The 11,985-nt window shown below is 38.0% G+C and overlaps 1 protein-coding gene across 1 annotated transcript; it reads right to left on the reverse strand.

Annotated features, from left to right (window-relative positions):
* Nucleotides 1–1,366: 1,366 nt before the first annotated feature.
* Nucleotides 1,367–5,797, reverse strand: LOC131944908 (cytochrome P450 2C3-like). Its single transcript, XM_059305790.1, has 5 exons — nt 5,793–5,797; nt 5,113–5,163; nt 3,531–3,731; nt 2,749–2,863; nt 1,367–2,533 (listed from the first exon to the last, which is right to left on the reverse strand). The coding sequence occupies exons 1-5, from the start codon at nt 5,795–5,797 to the stop codon at nt 1,367–1,369; spliced, it is 1,539 nt and encodes a 512-aa protein (XP_059161773.1).
* Nucleotides 5,798–11,985: the final 6,188 nt, after the last annotated feature.

The raw sequence follows: 11,985 nt of genomic DNA on the forward strand, positions 1-11,985 counted from the left end.
AATTTTTGTACGATTAAAATACTACCTCTATACTCTGTTTACCAGAAAGTAAAAATAGGTAATGCGATCTTAAAGACCAAACGTCGGATATAGTATACCACGGTCTGTTCGTTATATTCAAGGTTTGCAGCTATCTGTTCACCACACAGTAAAATTAACATGTACATAACTTTTATCCGTTTCTGGCAGATTCAGAAGCAACCATCAAACACGGGCATGGGTTTATCTGACTTGAAATTTATCGTGTGATCTACACGCAATAGGTTCTACATAAAACACAAAAGCACGGTGTACATAAAAATATGTTTTATAAACATATAGTAGGCGCCTGCACTTTGAAGAAACATATCATTAAAGAAACATCAAAACTTTCACAAAAAATAACAAATATATTAAAGTTATGAATATGTTTATTGTTGTTACATTTAAAACAAAAGTTTACAATATTAGCAGCTTTTTAATATTTCTAAGTTTGATAAAATGAAAGAATTTAAAAAAAAAATGCTTACTATTTTAATAAGCATTGAATAAAAGATTTTTCCATGTAATAGAAAAGCTAGTTTTTCACAAATACTAAAAATACAAGTTCAAAATCGCATTTTTATCCATAGGTGTAGAAAATTCGAAGTGATTACTATAATTAAAAAAAAAACAGTTAAAAGACGTTAATAACCTCAGAGTATAAATTGAACATGTACAGTGAAAACAAATTAAGTAGAATTCTCCCAAGGCACAAATCTCACTAAAAGAAACATTGCTTAGTTATATATGCTTAGTTATATAATTAACATCTTTACATTTGTTTATATTGTTGTTCTTAAAATCCTTATGTCACGAAGCAGGACAAATTAAAAGTAAGAATTTAATTTTTAAAATGATAATAAATGTATTTTTTTTCTACTACATAATGTAAGATAATAAGACCGTAAAATTACCAAATATACTATTGAGTAGTGGATGCACGCATCACGATTCTGATTTACAACAAAATGTATAATTTAAAATGTTAAACAAATCTAAATAAGCAGTAAACAAAGAGATAAATAAGTAATAAGTTAGTAATAAATGCAATAAAAAAACTACAGTTATATAAACTATCAAGAAATATAAATATATATTCTATGTTTAGAACTACACAATAAAGTGTTAATTACTAATAAAAAGTTAGTATGAATAAGTGTTAAGCAGTCCTTACCAGCCGATGGTGAAAACTATGGAACTAAAGCAATCGTGGCAAGGTAATTAAAAATTGTAAGCAGTGTTTTTGAGTTTATGTATTATGACAACGGTCAGAAGAAACGTATTTAGCACGCGAGAAATTTTGTGATCCTTTGTCTAAATCTCACTGAAGGAGTAGTAGAACATTTCAGGGTTGACGCTCAACTAATCTAACTTTAAATGGCAAAGATCTGGATGTTAGTCCAGGAATAAAGTCCATTGAAGGAAGACATCCTGGATCCTCTGGCTTCATCTCAAATCTCTGGAACATGGAAGAGAGAAATATAAAGAGCTCCATGTTGGCCAACGACTCACCCAAACATACGCGTCGTCCGAGAGAAAACGGGACAAACTCTTCGGGATTTTTCAGTTTCCCGTTGACGTCCAGATATCTTTCAGGTCTAAATGACATGACGTCTTCTCCCCAGATTTTTTCATCGTGTAAAATGGATGGTGCATTAGGGATGATGAAGGTTCCTTTTGGAATTGTGTAACCGTTAACTTCAACATCTTTGTAACATGAATGGGGTAGGGAATACGGAACCATACAAGACAGCCTTAGGGTTTCCATGGTAACAGCGCCAAGGTAGGGCAGCTTCGTTCTGTCCAAGATGTTGGGCATCCGGTCAGTTCCAACGTTTTCAACAATTTCTCTGTAGATTTTCTCCTGAACCTCCGGGTAGTTGAGTATGTACAAGACGCACCAGATTATTGTCTGGGAAGTTGTCTCAGAACCAGCGAAAAATAATTCGTAAACAACTTTTAACAGCTGTTCATTGTCCAATGTTGTTTTGATGCCTTTTTCTAACAGGTCATTTCTCTCAGATTCATATGCTGAAATAAAATTTTCTTTCTGATCATTCTGTTGTTGCAGTTTCACCATCTCACTTCTTACAAAGTTTAGGATTTGATCAACAGACATCTTAGTCTCCCTGCCTCCGGTTAAATCAAACGGCAAAAAACGCACGAACGTCAGAAAATTTAACACGGACGTAGACTGCAAATTGTTCATAACAGCTGTCATTGCCTGTAGGGCGTTTTGAAACCTCTGGTCATTATATTCAAATCTGTGTCCAAATACAATGAAACTGATGACGTTCGATACACAGGCGTAAGTCAGTTCTCTGATATCCGTTGGTTTACCGTGTAGATCACTCAAGGCTTTCAGAAAAAATTCAGTTTCTTCTTCAATTCTCTCTGCTAGTACATTCTTCCCCATGCCCAACTTTTTCAGGATTTGCACGGTTTTCGCTCTTTGTTCTTTCCACAAATCGCCGTCTGTGAATAAAATTCCATGTCCAACCATTCCAGTTGCCTGGAGAAAAGAAACATTGTAGGTGGTATTTAAATGTTAAAGAGCAAGAATGTATGCATATTTTTTGTTTTTTGAACCACCATCTGTTCATATATTGTAGCCTACATTCTTACACATCAATATCTAGATTTATAACGACTAACGTACGTCTAAGAAAATTCTCGGCATATTTTTGGATCACTCCAGTTAAAGACAATGTTAAAACAGGTTCAAACCTCATCAAAAAACGCAGGTGGTCGAGCAGTGAACTCATCTCCCCGCTTCACAAACGTCTTGTAGAGCAGCGAATATCCGTTAAACACCACAGCAAGTTGCCCACCAAGGTACAAGCTGTGGAAAAGATGTTTGCATGATTCATAATTCAGTCATGTGATTTCGTTAAATTTTGACTTGCCAGACTCACAATAATATTAATTACTCAAAAAATGGCAATTGGTCTAAGAAGGTTCCCACGCTGATTTACATTAAGTTCCTCCTCTGATTGATCTAAATATTCCCCATACTATTTTGCCTGGTGATGTCGAACGCTTATTTACCCCAACTAATCTAATTGAAGGATTAGTTCGTCCACATTATTTGTCTGAATATGTTACCACACAGATTTACCTGAAGATGTCCCCACATAGATTTTACCTGAAGATGCCCCCACACAGATTTACCTGAAGATGTCCCCACACAGATTTACCTGAAGATGTCCCCACACAGATTTACCTGAAGATGTCCCCACACAGATTTACCTGAAGATGTCCCCACACAGATTTACCTGAAGATGTCCCCACACAGATTTATCTGAAGATGTCCCCACACAGATTTACCTGAAGATGTCCCCACACAGATTTACCTGAAGATGTCCCCACACAGATTTACCTGAAGATGTCCCCACACAGATTTACCTGAAGATGTCCCCACACAGATTTACCTGAAGATGTCCCCACACAGATTTACCTGAAGATGTCCCCACACAAATTTACCTGAAGATGTCCCCACACAGATTTACCTGAAGATGTCCCCACACTTCTGCCTCCATCTCTTGTACTGTTCCCTGGGGTCTTTGTCCAGAGACAACAGATGAACAACTACAGGCAGTGGTCTGACCGGACATGGCGGCAGACGTGGGTCATGACGTCTGAACCAGAGATAGAACAACAGAATCAAGATGGTGGCGATGGCGATGGTGGCCAGATCCATTGTGTGGAATCTGAGGAAATAATGTGAAATGTAATATCTCAAAGTACCAAATATAATCCAACCACATATACAGAACTCGAAATTTTTCATGGTTTTAAATATTTAATAAATTATTTGCTAAATTAAGTTTCAAAACGTTTAATCATACCTCCATGTTTACCATTTTTAAAATTATCTTAAATTACCTTTATTTTTATCTACATAGTGGTTTATTATTATTGTATACTTATTGCTATAATAAGTTATCTTAACTAATAAAATACTCTTTGAAATATCAAGTTACATTTACCAATAATCAATGCTTTGAAGGTTGAAAGTTGGTTTACTATTGCAATTTGCCAAACGATAAAAACGGCTGATGTTTGAAATCTGTATTTATGTAGGCATTCGTGATGTAAATGTCTGACTGCTGTTCTGTGCAACGCTTAAGGTTAACACCCAGTCGTACAGCTTTCCAACCCCACTAACCTAAATTTACAAGAAAAGATCATTCTCAAATTGTTAATATTATAGTGCTTACATTTCTAGTATGTACAAACTAATCTTAGTCTAACGTTGAAACATAGATGTTTTAGTTGAATGTAGCATTTATGTTAAATAAAATCCATTATGAAGATTTAAAGTTGAGGCTACTAGTATAATTAGAAAATTGATCGGAATATATGTAAATAAAATGTGGATCAATGTATATAATCTTGAGCTTCAGCCGATGAGGTGAGGGTCCATGTTTCTAATTCATTAAAGAATCAAGATTTTGTTTAAAAAAATTTAACTTGTTTGTTGCCGTTTTACCCTGATCATCATCACCATAATTTTTTAATGTTGTTGCTCATGGCACATGGGGCCGCTACAGAAGGTTGTTTCCACTTGTGTCTGTTTCTATTCAATTTATTTGCATTCCCCTAATACAGCTTAGCTCTAGTTAGTATCTTTACTGCTGAGCTAAGTCTCCATTGGTGTCCCCAGTCTTCCGTTTAGGCCCTTAGTTAAGCGCCCCGTTCAGTAATCGTATCTCATCTCATCTTTCAAATATAGCCTATCTAGTGCTATCTTCTTTTTTCGACAATTTCTGAAACGGCTTACACTTCTCTTTGTAACTTATGTTTATTGCCTTTTCCGTTACAGTTGAAATTATTAATGACCTATTACAATTGATAGCAGATTTTTGGCACAAGAGTGACTTACTAATTGTGTTGGTCTTACCATTTCTACGCTATTTATTCTAAAAGACAGTCATATTTTTCATTAATTTCTCAAGGGTTATTCAATTAGTAAATTAAATTATTCCTTTCCAGCTTTTTACCTTTTTATAATCCCTGTTTACTTAATAGTTTCTTCAAATAACAGAAGTCATATAACGTTTAGGTACTATTTGGAATATAACAAGGTACCTTCTCATAGCATAGCGCTGGAACCTCTGTAAATATCCTTCATTCTGTGACCTACGAATAAAATTCCACAAGCCATCAAAGAGTATATTGAGAGAGCTCGAGTTCTATGGAGTTCTGATTTGTTATCTTCACTCATGCATGGCAGTGGTTAGCATTTGCAGATCTAATCTGATATGCCGGCAAAAGAAATAAGGGGGGGGGGGGCTTCTTCTTCTTCTTCTTCGTTCTTAATTATTAGTGTTGAAGGGGGTCGAGATTTATATGCCAGTGGGTTTGAACTCGAGACTTTGTTCGAATTTATCAACCATGAGCTGTTTGTCGACTCGACCACGCCTCCAACACAATTAAGCGGTACGTGTCAACTGGTTATGCGCCATTGAGGCCATTGACTCCGATTTCAGCCTGCTTTTCTTTTTGGATTTGCTTCCATAGCCTTTGTCCAACCAAGAACAAACTACAAGGCAGCAGTTGTTTAATTTTGGAGTTGTCTCTCTTAGAAGAGTGGCTGTCCCCAGCTAACGAGCCTCATCTGCCCGAGGGTTCGAACTCGAGACGTTTCGGTTTAGCAACCATGAGCTTTACCGACTCGACCACGCCGGCGAAAGTAAGGTGTTTTAACATGTCTTTTAACTGGGATAAAATATTTCCATACAAATACATTTAGAACTAAAGTTACTTACTGCATTTCAATGCTATCTGTTTCCTTTTTTTTTATTAAATTAATTGTAGAAATGGAGAGATGGATCAATTATGCTGTCTATTTTAATGCTTAATACACGGGGATGTATATATATATATATATATATATATATATTTATATATATATATATATATATATATATATATATATATATATGTGTGTGTGTGTGTGTGTGTGTGTGTGTGTGTGTGTGTGCTATTGTATATATATATATATATATCGATGGTCTCGGTCGCAAACCGTCTAACTCCGAAAATGTAAATTTTACAGGAGAGACAAAAAACTGATTATTTCCTTCTCGATCGCTCTAATAAACATTTTTTTAAATGATATCTCCGAAGAAACTCTCTACCGACTATGCTGTAGCGTTTTAAAATGAGTTTTGTTAATATTTACAAAATTATAGCAGGTTTAAAAAGATAGACGGTTTGCTCGGTCTAAAATTCTCGGTGCAAACCGTCTATCTGTGCGCGCGCAGACTTAGCTGTTTTGAGCCGAGAATTTCGGTCTCAGCCGCGTTCGTTCGTTTTGTCCAATGAACGTGATTTAGTTATGTTTATGTTTTTAAGTTATAATTAACATTTCATAGTATTTAGATTATATTTTTAGGCTCATATTTTAATTATTGGAGTTTATTCTACATTATTGGGTCAGTTTAATTTTTAGTAGAGATGTTTTAATATGGCTTTATCGTTTTCGACTGTATTCATTATGTCTGTATTTAGCACTAGACTTGTTAACTGCTTTATTTATTACATCTTTCTATTGTCACAGTTTATTTTACTAAATCTGGTGTGTGCTGGGTTTGTAGAATGATAATAGTAAAAAAAGAAACCGTATTGTAAGATATATTATGAATGAGACATAACACACTAATCACATTAATACTGACTTAATGTTTACTTATTTTACAACAATGTAACACAAAAAATGTGTTTATTTTTTTAAATTTATTCTTCGAATAAACGTCACATAAAGAAACATCAAAATGGCAACTAAATTTTCAAAATAAGGGAAATCATCATAAAAAGGTGTGTTTATGACTTGCTTTTAGGTGCTCAAATATGACAGCTTTTATCTTTTTTCTACTCTTGTACAACTTGACAGGGGCTACAGATGAGATCATAATCTTACGACCCTAGCTTAGCAATTGCCAGCTATCTGCTAATTCACTTTGAAGTAGACAGTAGCATCAGGCTTGTAATGCAGTGCACGAATATCTGTCGCTTTGAATTCTTGATAGGTCTGACTGGTCTTTTGAGATCGGCTGGTCTCTTGTGTGGTAAGACTGGTCTTTTTGAGGGAGGCTGGTTTCTATTGTCTATTATGTGAGGCTGGTCTATTGTATGTTACGACTGATCTGTTGAGAAAGGCTGGTGTCTTGTATGGTAGGACTGGTGTGTTGAGAGATGCTTGTCTATTGTAGGATAAGAGAGGCTGGTCTCTTGTATGGTAAGAATGGTCTGTTGAGAGAGATTGGTCTTTTGTATATTACGACTGGTCTGCTGAGAGAGATTGGTCTCTTGTGAGTTACTGGTGCCTTAAAGGGTTAGACAAGTTTGTTGATATATTCTGGTGTCCTGTATGGTAAGATTGATCATTTAAGAGAGTTTGGTCTTTTGTATGTTACGACTAGTCTGTTGTGAAAGGCTGGTCTTTTGAGAGAGGCTGGTGCCTTTACGATTTGTCAGTTGACAGATGCTGGTGTCTTGTATGGTAAGACTGGTCTGTTGAAAGATGCTGGTCTGTTGAGAGAGGCTGATCTGTTGAAAGAGGCTCGTCTGTTGAGAGAGGCTGGTCTGTTGAGAGAGGCTGATCTGTTGAGAGAGGCTGATCTGTTGAGAGGGGCTGGTCTGTTGAGAGAGGCTGATCTGTTGAGAGAGGCTGACCCGTTGAAAGAGGCTGGTATGTTGAGAGAGGCTGGTCTGTTGAGAGAGGCTGATCTGTTGAGAGAGGCTGATCTGTTGAGAGAGGCTGGTCTGTTGAGAGAGACTAATATGTTGGGAGAGACTGATATGTTGAGAGAGGCTAGTCTTTTAAGAGAGGCTAATCTGTTGAGAGAGGCTGGTATGTCGAGAGAGGCTGGTCTGTTGAGAGAGGCTGGTCTTTTGAGAGAGGCTGGTCTTTTGAGAGAGGCTGATCTGTTGAAAGAGGCTAATCTGTTGAGAGAGGCTGGTATGTCGAGAGAGGCTGGTCTGTTGATAGAGGCTGGTCTGTTGAGAGAGGCTGGTCTGTTGAGAGAGGCTGGTCTATCGAGAGAGGCTGTTCTTTTGTGAGAGGGTGGTCTGTTGAGAGAGGCTGGTCTATTGAGAGAGGCTGTTCTGTTGTGAGAGGCTGGTCTGTTGAGAGAGGCTGGTCTATTGATAGAGGCTGGTCTGTTGAGAGAGGCTGATCTGTTAAGAGAGGCTGGTCTGTTGAGAGAGGCTGGTCTGTTGAGAAAGGCTGGTCTGTCGAGAGAGGCTGATCTGTTAAGAGAGGCTGGTCTGTTGAGAGAGGCTGATCTGTTGAAAGAGGCTGGTAAGTTGAGAGAGGCTGGTATGTTGAGAGAGGCTGGTATGTTGAGAGAGGCTGGTGTGTTGAGATAGGCTTTTCTGTTGAAAAATTAATCATAAAAGCATTTGCTAAAGACAACTAACTAACATTTTGTAACCTACCATATAAACATTTCTTAACACGTATCTAAACCCTCAATCTAAAGCTAGTAGTGAATTAACAATAATTAAATTTATTGCACATTCTTTTGGAAATATAATTCGAATAATATTGTTTTGATTGATATTTAGATTCTAGAATGAAGATCTAGTTTCAAAGCATTGTGTTAGCCTAACAAATTGTAAACAAATCAGTTTGGTTATTGAAAATCTGGAAATAGTCTATATTAAACAAATACTATTTGTTTATTATTCTTTAAAATGATAAAATGTAATAGAATAGTTGAAAATGATTAATCAAATATCCTTACCTATAAGTACTGTGACTGCTGTGCTGTAAAATTGTGTGATTACGGCGTGCGACTGCGTTCCCGAACAAAAGTGTACTGACAAATATAGCGATATTCGTTTTGCGCCGAGATTTTTAGCGCTAAAAATAACAGGCGGTTTGTTCAAATGATTATATCTCAATAATCATTCTACAGATTTCTCTAATATTTTCAGGCATTATGGGGAATCATATTGGCTTTTGATTTATGTAAAAAAAAGAAAATCGAATTTTTTTGAGTTAGACGGTTTGCGACCGAGACCATCGATATATATATATATATATATATATATATATATATATATATATATATATATATATATATATATATATATATATATATATATACACTAGTGTACCCGTCCCCGCGCGTTGCCGCGAGGATATAAGAGAAAGTCTGATGAAATATATAAGAAGGTTTTCATCCATGCGTTTCCAATCCTATGTTCTAATCACGTGATCTTGTTTTCTAAAACTGCGTTATTTAAATGTAAACAATACCTACGCTGGGATCATAAATATAGGGACATGGGTTTACCTACAATACCAAAACTACCGCATGAAAACCTTACGTTAATCACTCACCAAAATAATGAAGTAGAACACACTTCGGTGACCGCCCATGTGTCAGGACGTAGAGGGGCGCTCTCGAGAGCCCCCGATTACACTAACGGAGGGGAGCTGCGTACGGCCCCTGGCTACAACTAACATAGGCGCCATAGTGCTCAAAGAATAACCCAGAGCGCCAAATAGCATCCGGAAACAATTGTATCATTCGCAAAGTGACGAAACTGTACAGAAAGATTTTTTAGCGATACAAAGTTATTTTTAGAAATTTGACTTTTAATTTTGATTTGAGTTGCCCTTCCAAACTTAATTTTTTACGAAAATATCTTCATTATTTTGAGAAATGTAGGCTTTGGAATTGTTTGGATTTTTTTACGGACAAAAGGAAGCAACCCAGTGTTAATAATCTAATCTTGGTTAATTTTCCTGATTATTTTTTAAAAAAAAAACCAATTACAGGGCCCTCAGCATCCCGCATGAGCCTTTGGGGTCCGAAACTGAAATTTTTGTTCGTAGCCAAATCGCACCCTACCAGGGCGCCGGTGTACACGCCTGATTCAATTTAGTGAGCGTTTGTAACACCCCATCCTATCTATTGTCTATTATACTGTTTAGACCAAACGTAGTCGCCATAGCGTTCACGGGAAAGACCAGGGCGCCGAATCGCATCCTGCCAGGGGGCAGCCCATGCAAAATGAAATCCTCCCTCCCACCACCACTTACCCACCCCACCCCAGAAACCTTCTTGGGAGTATTCATCAACTCGGATAAACTGTATAGAACCGCAATCGTCTTTTATTTTTACATACCGTATATAGAGAAAAATCACACCCTCCCGTGGCGCTGCCCTTGCGAAATTAAAAATGATTGTTTTACAGAAACCTTATCTGAAGTGTTCTAATTAATTTGAATTTTTTCTTTTTACAGAACCCTTCCCCGGAGTGTTCTTATGAACTCTCCAAAGTTTGACGGCGATACGATGAACGCTGTCAAACAAAAATCGATTTTTATTTTTATATACCGAAGATTGAGAAAAAAAATCGCGCCCTATCGGGGCGCCGCCCCTGCGAATTTAAATTTTTTTTCGCAGAAACCTCCCCAGAAATATTCTTAACAACTTCCCATGAGAGGTGTAGTAATGCATAAAAAACACAAACAGACAGACAGACAGACAGACAGACACACAGACAGACAGACACACACACATACATTGCTTTATATATATATATATATATATATATATATATATATATATATATATATACGTGGGGACCATGCGGGACACCACCACCAACACTACCAGGTACGCCCACCGTGTTACCCCCTCCCTCGCTCTCTAAGTATATCGCTACCACCCCCACCAGTCTGGTAAGCTGGGGGGACGGGGACGACGATAATCGTCCTTCACGAGCTATTGATAGTGTTTTAAAGCACAATATTTTCAGTTGCATCATTGATACTGTCCAATTCACAAATATAAAAAGTAGAAAATAAAACAACTAAATAGCTGCCTATGCTACGCCGCGGGTCGGCTCGTATATAATATTCTCTAATTTGTATTTTTGAATAACGCATAGTCATTCCTATTAATACATTAATTTTTCACCATCAGCTCTCGATCAGGGTAAGCCACCTCTTATAAAAAAAAACAACTTTGACTAACTCTTAGTCAAATATTTTTCACATGGCAATGCTCGTAACTTCCAAGGGAGCCCATATAACCTCAATTGTGTGTGTGGAGGGGGGGGGGGGGAGGCGCACAGGTTTGAAATATATATTTATACATAAATTAGGTTTTCTTTTTCGCCCACTGTTTGGGTGGGGGGGTGGGGGGTGTGTAAGTGAAACCAGGATTAGTTTTTTTCATTATTTAAACAAATCAGGGTTTGATATATTTCTAACTCTCTCGCTTCGTTTAGATGGTAGTTAAAGTTATAAAAAAAAACGTAGCATTCCGAGCTGTCCATAAATCGTGCCACTCCGTTGTGTACATTCTCAGTTCCCTGACCCCGTTTTTCCTACACACCTGACCCACCTGACCCACCAGACCCACCTGACCCACCTGACCCACCTGACCCACCTGACCCACCTGACCCACCTGACCCGCCTGACCCACCTGACCCACCTGACCCGCCTGACCCGCCTGACCCGCCTGACCCACCTGACCCACCTGACCCACCTGACCCGCCTGACCCACCTGACCCACCTGACCCGCCTGACCCGCCTGACCCGCCTGACCCACCTGACCCACCTGACCCACCTGACCCACCTGACCCACCTGACCCACCTGACCCACCTGACCCGCCTGACCCGCCTGACCCACCTGACCCACCTGACCCACCTAACCCACCTGAATAAAGATTGATCCGATCGACCTACAACGACTTTCTGCAACAGCTGGATCTTCGTTGTCGTGTTAATCCGATTGTGGCGCGCGTATTTTGTCGACCAGCCCTCAAATAGATAGGACAAAATTTACAGTAAAATGTGCTGACTAGGTGATAGCGTATTTCCAATTCCAAATTCAATTGAACTGGGCTTTAGAACGGGCATAGTATATGTGTGTATGTGTGTTAGTTGATCAACACATTGAAAAACGAAAACTTTGCATTTCTTTCAATGTACAC

This window comes from Physella acuta, unplaced genomic scaffold (assembly GCF_028476545.2).
Source record: "Physella acuta isolate Inbredline_101_S28 unplaced genomic scaffold, ASM2847654v3 ptg000515l, whole genome shotgun sequence".
NCBI lineage: Eukaryota > Metazoa > Mollusca > Gastropoda > Physidae > Physella > Physella acuta.